Source organism: Chamaea fasciata, unplaced genomic scaffold (genome assembly GCF_029207755.1).
Source record: "Chamaea fasciata isolate MVZ Bird 193981 ecotype frontalis unplaced genomic scaffold, bChaFas1.0.hap1 SCAF_5, whole genome shotgun sequence".
Taxonomy (NCBI): domain Eukaryota; kingdom Metazoa; phylum Chordata; class Aves; order Passeriformes; family Sylviidae; genus Chamaea; species Chamaea fasciata.
The window spans coordinates 66,036,685-66,056,950 of NW_027094090.1; the positions used below are offsets into that span (position 1 = coordinate 66,036,685).

The window sequence follows — 20,266 nt, forward strand, 5'->3', positions numbered from 1 at the left end:
TCTGTCAGTTCACACCACAATGAATTGAACCAGCATGAAGGTCACTCACCTCCAGTGTGCAACACACCACAAGCCATTAGAGCGGGTGAATGTCACCCCACCACATTCACAAGGAGAGACACTTCAATCCAGACTCACCCGCAGCTCGGTGCCCAGGCCAGCAGCTTCAGCAGCCCAGGTTTGAAATGTTATCTGGGATACATTTGCGAGGATGTAGGCAAGGGAGCCAGGACATCTCAGTGCCTTTCCATTTCTCAGCAGTTCCTCACCGGCATCACTCAGGATAGGACATCTCAGACCAGGGAGCTGGAGGGGATGCAGAGAAAATCAATATAAAATGACTGGAGGAATTCAGTTTGGAGGAAGGTTTGGCAGCTTGGTTTGCAGTGCTCGGCTCAGGGAAGGGTGAAAAAAAGCTTTTCTGCCAGGCTCTGCAGGGTCAGACAGTGAAATCTGGGGAATTAAGTAAGGAGATGTAAAAGAGGAAAGGGGCAGGGTCAAGGCAGAGATCCCACAAACAGAATGGCAGGGAAGTATTATTCCTAGGAGTCAACACAGAAGGAAAATGCTGGAGGTCACCAAGCGGACAAGGAGAGCTGATGCTTGCATTGGCAGGAAGAGCTGCTGAATCCCATCATAGGCCTTCCCACATCTAGCACTTGTGATGATACAAAATCAATGCAGGGGTTGCTGCTGAGTGCCCCGAGATATATGAATGTGAAATTGTGGCTATAAAACCTTAGGGAACACATGGAAAGGAGCCACCATGCAGAGCAGTGGAATAATGAAATCAACTGCATTGGCCTTAGAGATGTCAGTCTCCCCTGCTGGTGCATTGGATGCATTAGAGGAACAAAGGAGACAGCCTGAAGTGAAGTATTGCTATTCCCCTTCAGCGTTCCCAGCGCTGCACGGTGCAGAGGCAGTAGTGACCTGCCAGGGACCCCTGGTTCTTCCCTTTCCTTTTCTCTCTGACTGGCCTGCCCACCATCTTCTGTGTTTGGCAGGGGTGGACGATGGTGCTGACATCCCTCGGGAGCTGGTGGTGGGGATCTATGAGAGGATCCAGCAGAAAGAGCTAAAATCTAATGAGGACCATGTAACTTATGTCACCAAAGTGGAGAAGTCCATAGTTGGAATGAAAACGGTGAGCACCCAAACCCCCCCCGGCACCCACTCAGCCCCTCTGTCCCCCACCTCCCTCCCTGCCCTCTTTTCTGTGTTTTCCTCTATGCCCTTCTTCTCTTATGTAATACCTTCCTTGCTCGTCTCTACAAATTTACTCCTCCTTCTCCAAACTCTTTATTTCCTGCTATCTCATCCTTTCCTAATTTTGAGGGATCTGCTTGGCCAGAGTTTACAGTATCTAGTGCAGCAATTGTTTGCCCATGAATTTTACTGCAGGTCCTGCCTGCCAGTGCTCAACTGATAGCTCTGCAGTGTTGCAAACTTTGAGGCCTTTTAAGGGTGTACAAAGTGAAAGGCAAAGTGATAGAAAACAATTTTATCCATCTGTCTCTAACGAGTTCCCTAAGAACTGCTGGGGTGAAGAGATCCCCAAATGCACAGAGAGTTTCTCCGGCAGTAACCAATCGGTAGGGCAAAAACGCACATAGTCTTTCTCCAAAATAAAGCAGAATGATTTCTCAAAGCCCAGGAAACCTGCAGATATCCAGCGGGGTGAGAGAGGATGAGCAGTCACCCAAGGATCGGAAGCCAGAGGTAGGATGTCTGAGCAAGAAGGTTGCGTTTAGCCTGCCCTCTGATTTACCCAGATCACAAAAGCTTTCTCTGTTACTGCAGCAGCAGGAAAACTGATGGCAAGGAGTGGCGGTGAGGAGGTGATTTGTCCGGGCAGAGCGTGTGGAATCGTGTCACTGGGCAGGGCTGTGCAGTCGGGGGGTGGGGGAGACCCGCAGTGGGCCCCCCTTCAGCCCCCGGGGCCCCTGTGTGCTCCCTGCAGGTCCTGTCGGTGCCCCACCGCCGGCTGGTGTGCTGCAGCCGCCTGTACGAAGTGACTGATGTGAACAAGGTGCAGAAGCAGGCAGCTCACCAAAGGGAAGTTTTCCTCTTCAATGACCTGCTGGTGGTGAGTGCGCTTTGGCAATTAGGCACTGCGGCAATAAAACCTGCCCTGGTTTCTGTAAGGAAATCTAAAACCAGTCCACAACATCCATTTTCCCCCTGTTCTGAGGACAGCTCCCGGTTCATCAGCATTGTAACACACAGCTCTGGACCCTTCACTGTTAAAAACCTACTAAATCTAAAACTCCAGTAACCCTCGAACAAACACACTGCCACAGCCCACAGCCATCCAAGCAATGTCGTTGCTCTTGCTCATGCTTTTGCCAGCAGGGAGGTTCATCTCATGAAAGGGAAGTTCATTTCTTTGTCTGTTTGTACTAGAGTAGACAGAGCCCTCTCATGCACTTTAAATCTTTCCTGCCAGACACTTAAAAATCACTGCCTTACAACATGGAAAAGGCTGTAGCAGGCTAGATAGCACTTGCCAGATCCCCCAAATGTGTAGAGTGTTTTTGAAAGTTCCCAGTCCCAGCAGGGGAATTAGGCAGGTACAGGGGAGCAGAGTTACACTGAGACTGGAAGGAGGCCAAACAAAAAGGAAGAGTGCTGAATTTAACGGCGAAGTGAAACTGCGGTTGCAGCAGACGCAAGGCTAAACCCAAACCCTTTTGTAGAAGGAGAGGACGAGAGAGCTTTCCCTACCTATTCCTCTGCAGCCATTTGCACAGTTGTGAACCCGGGGAGAGGATCTGCTCCTTGCTATCCCTCTACTCCATGGGATGAACCAGATCTGTAAGAATTACTGCTGAGGTACAAGGGCAGCACAGCATTCTCATATGCTCTTGTTCCCAGCTCTATGGTATTTATGACAGGCTTCCCTTTGCCTTTTGATCTGTTCTCGGCGAAGAGAATCACTCTTTCAAAGTCAGAAATGTTGTAATGAAAAAGCCAGCACCTCTGGGAGAGAGCTGAGCGGGCCCAGGGCCATGCCTACAGGATTCCAGAAGTGTTGTTACAAGTGCGGCATTCCAGGGAGCTCTCTGGCAAAGAGCCAGTCATTCACCAAACATTCCTCCCATGTACACTTACCAGAGCTTGCAGAAAGCTTTTTTGCTTTGAGCAGTTTGCATCATTCTTGCCTCACTGTTCCCCAGCACCAACGATGCTTCTCTCCCTCCAACAGATCCTCAAGCTTTGCCCGAAGAAGAAAAGCTCCTCAACATACACATTTTGCAAGTCAGTCGGCCTGCTAGGGATGCAGTTCCACCTCTTTGAGAATGAGTGTAAGTCCACTGCTCCTGGGTTTCCTGGAGGGGTTTGGCAGGGAAAAGAAGGAGGGAGGGGGCTGTGTGAATTTGCATTAGGAGAGAGATTATATCGGTGTTAAGAGTGGAGGAGGGAAAATTGAGGCTTGGTGCCAAGGAGATTGCTCTTTAGGTACACCTGGAACCTTTCCTAGGCCTGAGCACCTGCAGAAGGGCCTCACTGAAGGATCTGGCTTGTCACGGTGGCAGGGACAACACCGGTGGTGAAAACTGGGGGAATCAATCCCCACATACATCCTGCTGAGCTCCCAGAAGCCAACTGTCGGTGCAGAATCTTGCTGACAGAAGTGCTGCCGCCAGCTTTAGCCCCTGTCCCCTCCTGGCCAAAGTCACAACCCCCACTGGTGCCTTTGATGCTGACAGGGGCTCAGGTGCTGCTGCCACCTCCCTGCACGGTGCCGTGCTGTGCTGAGAGCTTCCCAAGGCAGAGGCAGAGCCCTTGGAACAGCACCCACTAAAGCATGGCGGGAGGCCAGCCCTAGTCAGCCTGACCTTGATGGTCTGGGAATAGAGCCATGATGTGTCATGATTGGGGCTGGTTGTGCCGTGGAGGAGTTCCAGAAACAGGCAGGCTTCCTGCTGGCACAGGCAGAGGGGCAGCACAGCAGTCCCCGGCGAGCACGGCTGATGCCCCTGGGGCTTTATGAGCACATGGAGGACACGCTGCAAGGAAGGCAAAATGTAGCAGCGCTGTGGCTATAGGAAGTTTTTTCCGTCCCTCCTCTACTCCACTGGCAGCGTGAGTCACTCTCCCACCACCCTACTCTGCAGCATGCAGAGGCTCCCACATCCCTGTGAACTAAAGGGCCACTCATACCTGAGCATCCCCAGCAGGCACCACCAGAGCTGGAATCAGCTTTCAGGGGTAGCACGACTGTCCTGGGAGTGCCCAGAGATCTCCTGGCAAAGGCACGCTGTCGTGTATCCCCTGCAGAGACAGTAACGCAGGTGTCACAAACATCTTGTGATCTGAGCAGATGAGAGAGACACGGGGTGGGGAAAAGGGCTTGGCACGCAAAGAGGGGGAGCTGAGGGCTGGCTGAAAAGAACAGGTTAGGCCTTGGCTTGTTTGGGAAAAGACTGATGAAGGAAGGCTGCCCATGGAAGGCAGGCAGATGGAGGAGACAGAAATTAAATTTAGAGGAGAGTGAAAGGAAAGGAGGAAAGGGATTGAAACCACCAGCCACTGAGCAAGTGATAGAGGACTGTCCAGTCAAAAGTGTGGCAAGTTCTCTGCACTCTTGTGTTCTCCTGATTCTCGTGGCTGAATCTCCAGCCACCACCTCCCTGCACACAAACCCGATCTTTAAAGCATAAGGCCTTTTGCTGTTGTATTTTCACACGCTGAGCATGGCCTTTCATTTACTTACCTGTGTGTTTTGCCTGTGGGGACTACTAAGCAGAGACCTACAAAGACATATTTTACCTTTACCATTCTCTCTGCACAGTACAATGAGCTCCCCACCCATGCCGTGCCAACACCCCTCCTGTGTTCTCTGCAGATGAAAGGAGAGATGGGGACAAGTCCTGCCACAGTGGATGCAGTGGCTTTGACCCCGGAAGACCACCTCTCTTGCTGCATCTCCCACAGGAGAAAAAGTGTTGCTGGCCTCATAAACACTGTTTACTCTTCCACAGATTGAGAAAGGCTTTACAGTCCTACCTACAGTCCCACCTCTGCGCTCAGGTTCCCAGGGCCAGTCCTGCACTAAGAGTAACTAAGAGCTAGAGTTCTCTGGTTTTGGCAGCACCCTGGTGCTGGTGACACTCGTCTTGCTGCTGCAGCTTGGTCCTTCTGTTCTCTTGGAGGGCTGCAGTGCTGCAGGTTCCCACAGCTGGCAGTGTGACAAACTCTGGGTGTGCAACTACACTGGACTCATGCTGAAAACTCTCTGTCCTTCAGATGTACCAAAACAACCAACTACTCCATCAATGCCTAATACCTCTTTATTTTGTTGACACATCTCCTTCCAGATTACCCCCATGGCATTACACTGGTGACTCCAGTTTCAGGCTCAGAGAAGAAACAAGTACTACACTTCTGTGCTCTGGGTGCTGAGGAAATGCAGAAGTTTGTGGAAGATCTGAAAGAGTCAATAGCAGAAGTGACAGAACTGGAACAGATACGAATTGAATGTAAGGCTCTCTCACACAATTCGCACTCCAGTGTCATCACACTGCATGTGACTGCAAGGGAGAAAGGGCAAAGGAAGAGTTCTTCAGGAACAGGGGCAAAGAGGATGAGCAGCACGAGTTTGCACAAGATGTTCCTGGGTTCACTCATAGGATGAAAAAGCACTCAGTGACCACCAGCCAGCAGGAGAAATGGAAGGACTTAACTACTTATGATGCTTATGAAAGAGGGAGTGTGACACAGTGGCCTGGAATAGGGAGGCTTAGACTGTCACACCCAGAAGATTCTGCTCTGTCCCATACCCCTTTGACTATGCAAATATGATCTGTAAATAGCTGGGATAGATGTCATACCTTTAGCAGAGTTGTCCTGAGGGCAAGCAGTCTGTGTCACTCCGTGGCCTCACACAGACAAGACGTCTGTGTAGCCTTTGGTGGCCTTCCCGTGTATCATCCGATGAGCCAAAGGAGCTCAGCATCAGTGGTCCCCATCTGTGCAGCACTAAACAATCCTGTATAAATGCAGGTCACATGCAGAAGGTCCTGTGGAGACACGGACGCTTCTCCACATGTCAAATCCTCTCCAGTTTTTTCTTGGGTGTTCCTCTCTCCCTTCTTGACACTCACTTGTGATTTTCTTGCATTAGTTCTCCTTGCTGACTTCCCATTTTGCTCCTTCCATATGCTGGTGACTTTCCCTCCATCCCTCTCCTCATTTATTTCCATATGTCTGTTTTGCAGGGGAACTGGAGAAACAGCAAGGGACGAAGACTCTCTCCTTAAGGACCAATGGAGCCCAGATGGAACTGCAGTCTAAGCAAGGCTCTCCGACAGGTAAGAGGACACCCAGCACCCAACTTCTCTTGGTCAAGAACTGCTGCCTTTTCAAATGTGTTCTCACTGATTCTTATGAGAGTAACTGCAAAAAGAAGTGTTCGGTTTTGTATCCTGTAGCCTTGGCCAAATAGTGGAAACATGAGAGCATATACATTCTTCAAATACCCTAGAAAAAACCCCTTGAAGTGTCACTGCCCACTCTGTAGGTGTAATAGCTGGTAAAGAGGTATTACTGATAGAGCATGGGTAACTTCTGAAGAAGAACCTGGCGCAATTTTCATCCCTGAACTGGTAAAACCTACCCCACTAAGCAGCTAACAGGTTGCAAGAGGGCCTGGACTGGCCTTGCACCTCTCCCTTTAACTCTCCAGTCCACAGGATGAGGGCGAGCTCTTGACTAGAAGGGCAGACCTCATGAGTGAGATCTTTTGTTTTATTTCAAAGGCAAGAAGGATTTGGGGGAGAAGGTCTCGGACAGCACAGTGGAGGTAAGTAGAGTGCAGAGCAGCTGAGGTAAGTAATTCTCTCTCACTTCAGCTCTTCTCACATTCTCTGTTGTTTCTTTTCTCAGGTTTTAATCAATGCCTCCCCAGCCAGACTGACAATTTTACCAATTTCCAGAGATACAATTAAAAGTTACTGCTAGGACGGGTAATACAACTTTCAAATCCAAACTAAACTTCAAAGCATTTTCAATCCGTTTTTATAACTGTAACATTCTTCATGGACCAAGCTCCCAAACGCTGTAGACTAACCCACCCCCCTGCTTCTGGGGAGACTGAGAACCCCACCAAGGACTTCCCTGACATGCTAACTCCATGCAGCATCACATGCAAATTCCCCACAGCCCAGCTTTCCTGCACAATCTCTGCAGCTCTGTCTCTCCAACCCCCTGAAGGGGATTAAGCATGGCCTTTGTAGACCAGACTTTCCAGAGAGCTTCACCTTCCTAGACAGGGAGCTTGGCTGTCCTGTGTACATCTATCTTTGCAGGAATGTCTAGCATCCAGTGGGTTGCCTGTTTCTTCACAGACACCCATACTCTCACTGCCTGTGGGGAAACAGGAAAATGCAATCTTCGCACCGAAAATCTTATCAACTACTTCCTACTCTCTCTTTCTCGAATACCTCCATTGTCCTGACCCTGCCCTTTCCCAGGGTAGCTCTTTCCCCTCTTGTCAGCATATATTTACTTGAAGAATTCAGCTTCTCTCTGGGGAGTAGGTGCTGCTTCTTTTCCCTGGAGAGCACCCTACTTCCCCGCAGATGCCCCCTTCCTGGGAAAGGCGCCTCTGCCAGCCACTTTCCTGTTCCTCTTAAAGCGTGTCCCTGTGTAGAGTGGCTTCCATGTATCCCAATGTCCTTGGCACTTCATGGCCCAGCACTCAGTTTTTCCTCACCGCCTGAATACATATGGACACAATGTTATGTCCTGCTGTGCAGCGAGTCTGAGCAACCTCCATGCCTGGATAAGGACACAGAGCTCATCCTTGTTCCAGCATGGTGGGGAGCTTGGCCACTTCACAGCTTCCCCTCCCAGCTGCTGGTGCTGCTGCTGACTCTGCCAGACCCCCAGGGCAGCCCCACAGTCCCACCTGTCCCCCTGCCCGGCTGGAAGCGCCATGCCAACCTGGGAGCACTTGTTTCCTACCCAGGGCTTGCCACTTGACTGACATTCTGTTTTGAGCCAGCAACTTAGCTCTGGTTTGCAGTCCCCATCGGCCCATGTCCTTGCCGGGAGGAACTATAACCTCATTCATCATTTGGGAAGCATTATTTCCCTGCTGCGCTTCTCCTGCTAGGGACCTCCAGTCCAGGCCAGCTCCTCCTTTTCAGACTGGTCTCAGTGAGCTCCCTTATTTGATTCCATTATCAGCATCTCAATGTGGAAACCCTGATGACCTCCTGCTTCCCTACCTGCTTTCAGCTGACCAAGTATTACTCTGCCAGCACGGGAGCATTTCCATTTCTCTGAGATGATCTAATCTGCTGCCATTTCATCATGAATTTCTTTCATCATTGTTTGAGCTAGATGGGTATTTTTTGTTTCTTTTTCCTTTTTTTGAAAATCATTTCCTTTCACTGACAAACCATCAAATGGATCTGAGGGAGCTGCCTTTTGCTAGACTGTGTCAGGTTTCTGCTTTTTCATTTGTAAACAGACCAGCCAGTCATGTGGTGTTCCTTCCTACTGAGAAAGGCAGGGAGCTGGGAAAGGCTTGAGTTTCTCTGTCGCTCTCTATCTCAGATTCAGCTGCCGTTGTTTTGCTGAAACGTACAGCCTCGATTATCTGAAACCTTGTGGTCTGGTCCCCCTCTCCTTTTTGCTGGTGAGGACAAAGGCATGACCTCGAGGCCTGTTCATTACCATGAGACTCCACGGACACTTCCACTCCTAGAGTCGATTTGTGTTCCCTGTGCCGTTTGGATCAAAGTTGCGCTGCGTTTGGGATCGCAGGCTCTGCTGCCCTTGACGTGATGGAAAGGACGGGGACACTTAGGCTAGATGGGGACAACGGGGCTGTTGAGGGCGACTGTGCAGCCAGGGCTGTACCTGTTCTGGTTTTCTGAGGGAGGGAGGGAGGGAGGGTTGAACGCATCCGAGGTCGTCTGGTGGCGGGGGCTCAGGGCAGCCAGTAGCAGCAGATGGGAAAAGTCTTGTAACATTTAATGCTTCTTTGGCTGTTTCTAAACTAGGTGTCAATTCACAACAGGCTTCAAACGTACCAGCACAACTCCGCCCTGGGGCCCGAGAGTGGAATGCAGCCCAGCATGCGTCTTAACATGCCACGGGAGCGGCTGGAGACAGCACTGGTGCCCTCGCACCCCGCCTCGGCGGGGACACTTGTACAGTGCCAGCAGATTGTCAAAGTCATTGTCCTGGACAAGCCGTGCCTCGCTCGGATGGAGCCGGCCCTCAACCAGACTCTGACGCGCTACGTCACCTCCGACTCCTGCACCTCCACCCCCTGGCGCGGTGTGGGCAGCGGGCTCCCTGGGACCCCCATGAAGCTGGTCCACCAGCCTCCCCTGCCACCTCCACCCCCTCCCTACAACCATCCCCACCAGTACTGCCCCCCCGGCTCGCTGCTTCAGAGGCGCAGGTATTCCAGTGGCTCACGCAGCCTCGTGTAGCCACACCACCAGCACCAAACAGCACAGACTTCCCTGCTTCCCTTCCCCGCCGCCTCCCAGGGACCCTTTCTGCCTACAGAGATCTAGTTTGTGATTTATTTTTTAGTAAAACAAGAGGAAAAGAAAAAAAAAGCCAACTGACCTAACTCTTAGCCTGTCTCCCCTCAAGATGATGCTATTGGTGAGGAGCCATCTATAGAAACTGCCCCCACACATGCTCACACACCCTCACACCCTGCCATCCCAGCTGGCCTCTGTGCTCGTGCTGTCCCCATGTAGCACTTTGCTGCCCTGTTCCTCAGAGGCTTGATGACCTGCTGCTTTCTAGGCACCGTGTCTTCCGTTTCCTACTCCTCGCCTTCCTTTCCTGCCTTGCGTTTACCCGGCCATAGGTTTGCACCCACCCCGAAACTTCGCCAGCCTCGGCGAGAGACGGACTCACCCGTGCCAAGGGCCGACCTCGGGGCACTCCTGGGGATGGAGTTCTCCCTGCCACCATCGCTGCCACCTGCTAGGCTGGAGCGAGACCTTGCACCACTTGCCACGCTTCCTCCTCAGCGCTCTCCAAGTATTATCTCCTTGCAGCAGCTGGCTCCAAATGAAGGAGCGCACGAGTGGAAGAGAGCTTGAGAGGAGGAGAGACTGTTCTGAGCTGCAGTACAACACAAAGATGGCCTCACTGAACACCAAAACTTTCTCTGTTGTTATGTTGGAGCATTGTACCAGAGACCTCTGCTGAGACCTAGCAGACCTCACCACATGTAAATACACCTGTATGGTAGCGTATGTATGCGCATGCTTACTAAGGAAACACCAAGCAGTTCTGAGGGAGCAGAAGGGAGAGGTTCAGCCCAGGAATCTTCCTGGGATGGATGTGTACTTTTCCAAAGAGACGGCACTGAGAGGTGCCCTCCCACCTCAACACACACACACACACATACACACACACACGAGCTTGTCTTCTCTAAAACAGACCCACCTCTGCTTCCCTTCTTCTGGCTGGCTTTGTGTTTCCTGCCCACCTGCATTTTTGTACTCTGAAAGCAAAGCTGAGTGTTATGTTCACCTTCTGGGTGGGTGTTCCATTCACTTGGGCTCTTCTACCTGCGTTAGAGGGAAGGGGCTTTTTGGAGACCGCTCATGGGAGGTCCCATCTGTATCTCTTGCCTGGCTATATTCTTACCTCCATCAGCCCTTCTTGTAGGAAAGCTGCCCAGATACTGGACTCCAAGGCCTCTTCTCCCTCCCCCTCTCTCCCAGCTTCAAAGTGAGAGGAGGGGCAGATCCTGAGATAGAGATGACAGCTCAGCTCCTCTGCTTTATTGGGGACATTGACGTGAAGGAAGACAGCGTTAAAAATGGGCTGTGGATGTATTTTTAGAAAAAAAAATCTCTTTGTGCAGTAGGGAGGGGAAGGTATTAATTAGCTTAAAGGCTTTGGTCTCACTCACTCATTCTATCTCCCTTCGAGATTTAAGGAGATCAACTTCAGGATTCTAAAATAGGACAGAATGCCTTTTAGGGCCTTCATTTTTATTTTATTTTATGAAGGAAGGACAGAAATGCTCTTCCTTCCCACGCGAGGCTGAGACACGAGCACTGGGTGCTGATGGTGTAATGGCAGGGTGAGGAATGGCAGGAGTTGTTGCCAGTGGTGAGGACGTGCAAGATGTCAGGAAAAGGGGGACAGCAAAGACAGATGCAGAAAACTTTACCTTGTGGGGTGAAAGCCACACAGCAATTTCCTTAGGGGCTGTGCCAGTGTGCTGATGTCTGGGGCCATTGCCAGTGACAAAAGCCACAGTGCATCAGGGATGGGCTTGGCTCCCCTCAGTGCCCCCTGGATGCTTGCTGGCTGTGCTGGAATGTTCAGCGGGAGAGTTCACACGTGTGACCTGGGCAGAAGCCCAGCCGGAGCTAGGGAAACAGACAGGGGCTGGAGTGACAGCTCTCCTGCACTCGGCCAGCCCTCCAGGGCAGGAGCCTGCTCACTTCCAGGTCCCCCTGTCTGAGCCTGACCCACGGACCCAGCTGTGCCAAGAGCTCTGACTTGTTTGCTAAGCTGGGCATCAGGCTGCTGCTTTTATCTGCAATAGCAAATGTCCTGACTGGGAGCCCACAAGCACAGCCTCAGGGAAAACTGCAGAAGCAGATGACAGAAAAGATTGTAAGAAAACCCCGAATAGAAGGCCAGTCTCCCTCCAGACCAGAAAAGCTTACTCCTAGCAAGTCCCCCGGTGCAGTTTGGATGCTCCACATCCCGAACTGGAGGCAGGGAGAGGTCCTCACCCCTGGCCAGGGCTCAGCCCCTCACCCCCCAGCCAGCTGTGAGGCACAGCTGCTCTGGGCTGCTGCTGACTCCCTCTAGGGTGACACCCTGCTGCCTCACAGCAGCCAGAGCCTCATCTGAGCTGCCCACAGCTTCCTAAGAAAGCCTGCATGGCACCTGCCCTTGTCTGGTCGATGCAGTGTGCGGCTGCTGTTGTTTGTGCTCACTGCTGCAGCGGAATGGGTGTCCAGGGGGCACTGCCCCCCTTCCCCATAGCTATTGAACTGTCTGAGAGGAATGGCAGTACTAGTTCAGCTTTCTTCCCAGAGCGCAGTGAGCCAAGGAAGCTCTGTGTGTGTGTTAAAATAAATAAATTAGATTCACTTGACATTTAACACGAAGTGACAACAGCAAAAAACCTTAAGATACTTGAGGAAATAATTTTTTTAGATAAAATATTTATAACAATGCCTGTGAAGTTCCTACACAAGATATTTGCTGCTTTAATAATTGATGAGGAGAGCTACTAGAATCTGAAGAGGAAATAAGGAAACTGCCTTGAGACTCCCTTCTCCGTGCTGGATGAAGGGTAGAAGTGAGTGAACTGAAGTGCTGAGGTACCTGGGGCACAGTATTCTCTCAGGACAAGCTGGTTCTGTTTCCCTGACCTTGCAAAGGCTACTGCTGGCCTTGGGCTTTGGACAGAGAAGCAAATGTAGGCAACCCTTGCTGTCTTCTAGCCTGCTGGCCACCACATCTTCTGTCTGGTTTAGCTGGAGAGTCACAAAACTACTCTGTTCCAGGTTGTCGTGGAACAGGTTGGTCACAATTCCACTGTGGAGCTGAGCCCTTTGGACTTCACTTCAAAATACAGATTTTTTTTTTTTCTTGGAAGGTTGGTCTCGAAGGATGACAAGCACTTTAAAACATATCTGCACCTTGTCTGATCTATTGTATTGTCTGCTCCCACAGTCCTCCCACACGCCAGCGAGACACACAGACTCAGTGTAGCCGTACAGCTGTGAACAGACACCCCTGCACACAGACTGACAGGGTGCAGGCCAGAGGAGCATCTCAGTGACAACCTAATGAAAAACAAAATGTGTACCACGGCCCACCTGGAGGGACCAGCCCAAAGAAAAATCACCAGCTCTTGACAGCAGTGATTCTGATCATGAACCTAGCACAATCTTTCAGGTGGAGGAGTCGGGCAGGGAGCTGCTGCAGAGATTGGCTCAACCCGAATGAACCAGTGTCTTTTTGCTGCCAAATTCACGCCCTTCTATATGAAAAAGGAGTGGGGGGAGAGAGAAAAGAGAGACATAGTGAAAAGCATTCTGCAGGGAGTGTTGGGAAGTCAGTGGCCAAACGAGAAGGTGGCTTTGCTGAACAGTAGGAGAAACTGAGCTGTGTTACGTCAGGCTCTATCCCGATGCTTGCTCATGCTGGTGCAGGCCCAGTGAAATTAATCCGTTCACACCAGTAGCAAAGGGATGGGAAAACGTGACAGGAGAATTGAGCCTTGCACACAATTTGGGTTTAATGCAGTGTTTTTCCGCTGCTGTAGTAATTTTTAATGCCATAGTCTTGGCTACTGGGTTAGCAACACTTCGTGCTTTCACAAGGCTTTCAAAGCATCCCACTGTTCACGTTTTCTCTCCTTCCTGCAGATGACAGGTGTGGGTATGGTCCACAACCTGAATTTCATCAATACTCATACTGAAAGGTACCACCAGGTTTGGAAGCATTTGAGGGCCTCCAAGCTGTGAGGGTTTGAATTTTGTTCCGCCTTGTTCAGAAGGCTCAGCCTGCAACTACGCGCACGTTTCTTAGGTTTCCAAAACCAATCTGAGCCCTAAACCAAGGATGCTGCTGCTTGGCGGAGTCCCTGCTTTGAAATGCAAGTTGCTGAGCAAGCTCCCCCTGTCTCCCACTCCACCAGCTGCCTCACTGTGCTAGTGTAGGCTCCAGGGACTGCTGGCAGTGTTTTGTGAGCTAGAGCTGTCCTTGTCCTCCCCTCTCGTTCGCAGCCATGCCTGGGACAGCAGCTTTGAAGTCACCCAGCTCTTCAACACTAGTCACGACCCCGTCTGAATGTGTCTTTCTAAAATCTAACAACAGAAGTGTTACCTGTGCGTAGGCTTTTGAAAGCACCTGTCTGTCTGTACCTGTCTCCTGCTGTAAATATCACCAACAAAGGCTTCCTTTGGGAAAAGTGGTGTGGTCACACCTAGCAAAGAGTCCAAATGGCTAACATTTTGTAACAAAAATAACGAAAATAGATCAGAGGTATTTTATCTGTTCAATCAATAGAGTTTTAGAAATTATATTGAGATAATGTCACTTGCGCTCCAATGTCTTCTTTGCCTCAGCCCCCGCCCCGGCGTCCCTGGCTCCAGCGGCGTGCACAGGCGCGCAGCCATGCGCCCAGGGGTGCTCCCACGGAGTGCTGAGCATCCTGGCTGCCTGCTGGCCTCGGGGCAGCCTGCTCTGCCTGCTGCTGCTCTCTTGTCCAAAGCAGCAGGAGCTAGCTCAGTGCTCAGGCTCTCTGAGGATCAGATCCAGAGGGAACCGGGAAGCAATAAACTTGTTCAGGGGGTGGCAACATAATTGGGAAACTACTTGAGGGGGAAGGCAGAGCCCTTCTGTGCCACAGCTGATTGCTGTCCAGCTTGATGGATGCTCTGGCTGTGCAGGCAGCACCTCTGGGGAGGGAGGCCGGCACAGCCTTGCAGAGCACTCGCTGCTGCCCGTGCGCTGCGGCCACACAGGAACCTGTGCACCAGAGAGCGGCACACGCCCCGGGGCCGTGCTCACAGCACCTGCCAACACACAGGACTACACCTCAGAGACCGCGCAGGCACCTCTGCAGAATGAGCTGGACAAAACCGTGGGGCACAGGCCCCTGCGCTGGCTCAGCAGGACAGCTGTGCTGGCCACAGCACCACCGCTGCAGCACATCTCACCGGCTACACAGGCTCAGGCTTGGGGAACATTTGGATGGGAGACGCGTAAGGAAAATCACATTTCCCGTGCAGATCAGATGTAAGTGCCTATTTACACAAAGCATAAGCCCAAGGTTAATGAAGCTGACCTTTGAGAGAGAACGGAGCGCGAGCACACAAAGCGAGCTCTCCTCTGCGGTGGGTGGGGGAAGGCAAGCTACATCTCTGCAGCTGGGCCCAATAGAGGCTGGATTCAGATTGCACCGGCTAAAAAACACCCTGTCTATAGGTTGCAAATTCTTTGCTATCTTCAAAGGATCCTTTAGATCCCCAGGCCCACCACAAAAAACTTGGGAGGACAGAAATCCCTCCCAGACACAGCCAGGGTATTTCCCAGGGATTCGGAGGCTTCCATTGATGTTTTCTGTGTGCCATGGATATATTATAAATCAGCCCATCCCAAACAGGCATTTTCTAAGATGTTTAGAGACAGCAGATTATTAAAGTTCCTGGCTGATGTTCAGATCACACACCTGGCTGTAAAGTAAAGATGAAAGCAATAAAACCAGATTGTCTATATGTGAAATACTCTTCACTTGCTCCAATCTACAGGTACTGTTATTAATCAGAGGATGGCAAGTGTCTCTGGGAAGGATACTATACAGACATACATAGGTGGTGCTGGTACAAAGGATTACCCAAAGCAAACACCACAATTGTGACAGTGCATCTGTACCCTGCCATATCTATACAACATCCGTTATGTGCAATAGCTGGTACACAGTGTGGTTGGAATTAATCAAAATACACCACTCCTTTCCACAGAGAATGTTGAGATGCAATTTTTCTCTGAAACTTTTCAGATGGGCTTCTAATTAGGCACGTTCCTCAAATGGCCTGCTGTTAGTGGGCTCTATCCACCCCTGTCAAGCAAAATGCAGACTCACCACTGAACTCAGCACTTCACAGCCTGCTGCCTCCTGCTTTGAAGGTGTTGCCTCTGGGGCCACGCTCCCTCCCAGCTTCTCGAGCCGCTCCTCACTGGCAGAGAACGGGACCCTTAATTTAGGGTAAGCACTACTTAGCAACAACTAAAACATCAGAGTAGAGTCAACATTATACTAAATCCAAAACACAGCACTCTATGAGGCCACATGAACCAGAGCAGAATGATCTTCCCTTTCTAAAAGGAAAGGAAAGAACCCTTCTCCTGGGATCTGACCTCAACCTTCAGTCTCAGCTCGCAACTTCTGGCATCCCTAGGGAAAAGGACAACCCATCCAACAGCTCAGGACATGCAGTCAGGAAAGAAATGTGCAAGGGAGAAGCCAGAGCCCTATTTAAATAGCTTGCTCAAAGATAAAACCCCAGCCATCTGTCGACTTGCCCCAGAAGAGGCACGGCTATAATGATTAGCAGAGGGAAAGGCTGCAGAGATGCCAGAGAAAAAAACAGCAGTTTGCTAGCACTTTGCACAGGTCTGCCATGAATGCAGTGGGAAGAAGAACAAAGAGTTATTAAATACAAAAGAAGAAAGATCGCTGTATTCCTCCAAAGCAGACACTGCTGGCAGTGTGGGACAGAAGCTTTCCACGGGCTGCAGGATGCTTTGGGCTGGTGCAATTTGGCACTCAGCATCCCAAGAGCGGATGCTGCCACGGGGGATCGGCAGCAGCCGATCTCCCTCGGGTGCCAAGGCTCTGCCCGGCAGAGGACAGCCCACAGCCGGAGGCTCATCCCGGGGTCTGCGGTGCTGCCAGGGATGGGGCCAGTCCCCGCGGGGCTGCGTGCATGTGCTGCCCACCAGGCAATGGCTGGGATGCTGTCACAGGGGCTGTGCTGTACCCAGCCGGATAGTTCCCATTCAAACAGCGCTGGCTATTAGAGACCTGCCCTCCGTTCCCAGAGAAAGAGCCCACTCTTTCTTTGTCTCTAAACAGCCGGAAACCCCCGTAAATCCATCGGTGCAACCCGACGGCGGCACCCGCCCACTGCTTGGATGCACTGCCCGGTGCCAAGGCCGGTGCCCAGTGGCGTGACTCCCGCCGTGCCCTTGCAGAGCCCCCTGCACACACACTCCCACCCCCGCAGAAGAGCGGCTCCCACTGCCGCTCCCGCAGCCTGCAGCATTCCAGAGCCGCGGTGACTGGGGCTGTGACAGCTGCTCCGCCACCACCTCCCCCAGGAGCATCACGCTGAAGTTCCCCTCACAGAGCTGAAAAGCCGTTTTGAAATCAGAATCTTGGATTATAACTCCTAATCCCTTCATTTGCAGTAAGTGCAGAGAGGGGACAGAGATGTCAGCTCTCTTCTCTCTCTTTCTCTCCCCCCTGCAGCACCAAAGGCGCTTCAGAAACACATCAAAGCATTTGTGCCACGGGCGGGGCAGGCAGCGACCCAGAGCGGCTGCTGGGCCCGGCCACGGCCGCGCCATCAGGAGGGCAGGGGAGGCAGACGGCGATGCTGTCCCTCTCCAACCAGGCGCGGCCATCCCCTCCCATCTCTTGCCCTCCTTAACACCTAGGAGTTATTTTTAAAGGCGTGTTAGTCGGCTCTGGCATGCGCTGGAGGGGGATGCACAGGGAAGAGGGCGGCAGGTGGATGGGCTCAGCCACTCAGACAGGAGCAAACTGTGCCCAAAAGGCGCGTGGGCTCCCTGGGGATGGCACTGCCTGTGTGCTGAGACAGGGGGCACAGGTGCCACCATGTCCTGCCCTCGTCACCCCAGGGCCAGCCCAGGGGCGGATGAACCCCCGGGGCCCGTGTAAGGGGCCACTGAGCAGACAGCGGGCAGTGCCCTTTGGGCTGATGGCAAGGGACGAGTTCACACGACAGAACCTTTTATCTGGAGAGACGTGGAGCAGGTGTTTTCTGGACCTGGGTGGGCAGCGTCAGCACAAAACTAGCAGGTGCTTTTCTTCATGGGGTCAGTGCAGGGGTATTTGTGTTTTCCTGAGCGGCACGATGCAACACAAACTGGCCAAGAGTCTTCTAAAAGCCACGCAGCCTTCAAGGGAAGAAAAACATCCCACCGTGCCACCGTGCCCGGCTCTGACAGTGGGCCCTGGGCTTGTGGGAGATGCAGCGATCAGGCAGAAGTGTCCCCCAGCAGTTTGCCTGCCCCTGTGTTGTGGCTGTGGGACCCTTGGGGGCCAGCCTGCTCCCCATACCATTACAGCACTGATACAGACAAGTCCCTTCCTGATGAGTTGTCTTTTTCATCTGGAAGCAGAAGCACCTTGACTGCCCAGGATAAATCCCCCCATGACCACTCTGCACGGGCTGCAGCTGCGGGGGTGAGGGCTGCTTGTCCCCAGGAGCTGTGGCGGGGACACGTGCCACCCCACGAGGGCCTGTGACCGGCCCCTGGGGCTGCAGCGAACGCTGGTGCTGTTTTCTTGGCAGCACAGTGGCCTCATGCCGGGCTGTCGGGAGGCATCTCCGTCAGCGTCATGGCTGTCAGGTATCGGCGCAGGGAGCACTAACCTCTCCCGAGCAGCTCCAGACACGGACACTTCCCGGCCGACAGCGTCACAGGGATGATGGACACACGCCTGTCAGGAGCCCCACGCAGGCTGTGGCAGCGCTGCCCCAGCCAGGGCTGCAGCGGGGTGCCGGGGTGCAGCCCATCCCCTGCTGTGCGTTATGGGCACACCACGTGGCCTCCAGTGCCAGCAGACACCCAGCGCTGAGCCCCACGCCTCATCTCCCAGCTGCTGAGGACGGCCGGCAGTGCTTGGTGAAAGCTGGCAGCCCTCAGCACAAGCCAAACCACAGTGCATGTGTCCCGGCAGTGATGCAGACCCCCTCCTCATTTGGCCATCACCACCAAATCCAACCAGGATCCTCCAGTCCCGGGAAAAGCCCCTGGGACAGGCAATGGATAAGGACAAATTGCCCATGCAGAATGACACCAGCTTTGAGGGCACCCCGAGGCACAACACAACTCCTCTCAGCACACCATTTAATAGAACTGTGGAGAGACTACAAGCTGCACAGTGGCTGGCCAGCCAAAGCCTTGCAGTGCCGCACGGCATCATATCCTGCCATGGACATGGCACAGGTGTTTTACAGCCAGCTGCCAGCTGCTGGGACACATCTGCTAAGAGGGCAGCAGGAAGAGCTGCCCCCTCCCAGGGGAGAGGACCACACCTGGATCTCCAGGGGAAGCAGGTCCTGAGCAGCACCAGAACAATCCTGCCTTTCCCAGGGCCTGTGTCACCCCCTGCTGCAGCAGACGATGGGGGCAGTGGCTTTTATTTTATATTTTGCAGGCCTCAGGAAAAAGAGGATTTCAGAGGGATTTGAACACAGGTCCCTAAATAGCTCCTTAGAATTAAGAGGTTTCATAAAGGATTATTTCAAGCAGCTGCCTATGGAGGCAGAGAGAGGCTGGCAGCTGCTGGGGAGGTGAGGGGACAGAATAAAGGCTGGAGGAGTGCTGTCGGTGAGCACAGTCCCCTTCTGAACCACCTGTGCCACCCTTAGTCTGCATTTGAGGGGAGGGATGTTACGGGACCTGGATGCACAGGCAAAAGCAGGCCTCTAGGAAGGGTCACTACTGCACAGTTCAGAGCTTTAACACATTTTTGGAGCACAGGGGTCCCTCTCTAAGGACACAGATGTTTATAAAGAGTGGTTTCCTTATTGCCCTGGTTCATGACAATAGGTGAAATTGGGATAGAAATTTTCAGCTACAGTGGCACAGACAATTAAGGGACAAGGGAAGATGATGTGTCTGTAACTGGCCGAGATTAATGGTGATGAGCTACGATTGCAGCTTTCAGTGTTTGGCTTTTGGCTTTACAAGCCAAGCCGATGAATACAGCACTTCCTCCTGTCTATTTAACAGCCATGATTGTTTTGATACAAACACTTGCGGGTGGGACAGGGCGTGACCTCTGCTCGGGGTGTTGGAGACCACAAAACATGCACTTAATGCCCGGCAGCCACAACTGCTGAGAATCATGTGTACAAATACAAATGGGTTACACACCTGAAGCAACAGTAGCCAAGATGCGCTGAGGAGTCGGCAGGGGACCCACTCCCAAAGGGGTCTGACTTTAGCTTTCACCAGAAAACTTCTTTCTTCCTTCTGTCACTGATCCAGAGGCTGGAAGACTGGCAGGAGCAGGTTGGTGCCATGCTCTGATGAGTCGAGGGGAGCAGCAGTGCAGGGCCAACCGGCAGCATTTTGAAACTACTACTGGGGAGAAGACAATTGTGCAAAGCCTCATCACTCATCTGTCACGGGCAGCAGGACCCCTGGGGGACTGCAGCGTGCCACTCCTGAGGCCAGACTTTGGCAGGAAAGACGGGTGGGACATACCTTTTCTTGAACGCTCATTTAGGAGCCTGTTGATTCTGCTCTGAAGCTGGGAGTGTGAGCAGACCCGGCCATGCTGTGCCACGGGAGGGAGGAGACTAATCAGCACTAAGTCACAGCACGTGTGCTCATCAAACTGTTTGTACAGGGATATCTCTGTGTGGGGCCACTGGGAGGCAGGCACACCTGGGAGTGTCACAGTCACACCTACCCGAGGTGCTGTGATGAGCCACCTCCTTTCACAAAGCTTTACCACCAAGAAATACGCTGC

At 52.4% G+C, this 20,266-nt stretch overlaps 1 protein-coding gene across 3 annotated transcripts in view; it reads left to right on the forward strand.

Moving 5' to 3' along the window:
- Positions 1 to 14,128, forward strand: part of IQSEC3 (IQ motif and Sec7 domain ArfGEF 3) — a 92,611-nt gene extending 78,483 nt beyond the window's left edge. The window contains exons 6-13 of one of the 3 annotated variants that reach the window (XM_066184209.1): positions 1,008 to 1,147; positions 1,964 to 2,089; positions 3,209 to 3,308; positions 5,325 to 5,486; positions 6,225 to 6,317; positions 6,765 to 6,808; positions 6,892 to 6,971; positions 9,018 to 9,095. In XM_066184209.1, coding sequence (XP_066040306.1) covers positions 1,008 to 1,147; positions 1,964 to 2,089; positions 3,209 to 3,308; positions 5,325 to 5,486; positions 6,225 to 6,317; positions 6,765 to 6,808; positions 6,892 to 6,966 — 740 coding nt within the window. In that variant the 3' untranslated portion in view covers positions 6,967 to 6,971; positions 9,018 to 9,095. Of the gene's footprint in view, positions 1 to 1,007; positions 1,148 to 1,963; positions 2,090 to 3,208; positions 3,309 to 5,324; positions 5,487 to 6,224; positions 6,318 to 6,764; positions 6,809 to 6,891; positions 6,972 to 9,017 lie in introns of all 3 variants that reach the window. The other 2 variants (XM_066184207.1, XM_066184210.1) reach the window with 2 other exon arrangements.
- The last annotated feature ends 6,138 nt before the right edge of the window (positions 14,129 to 20,266 follow it).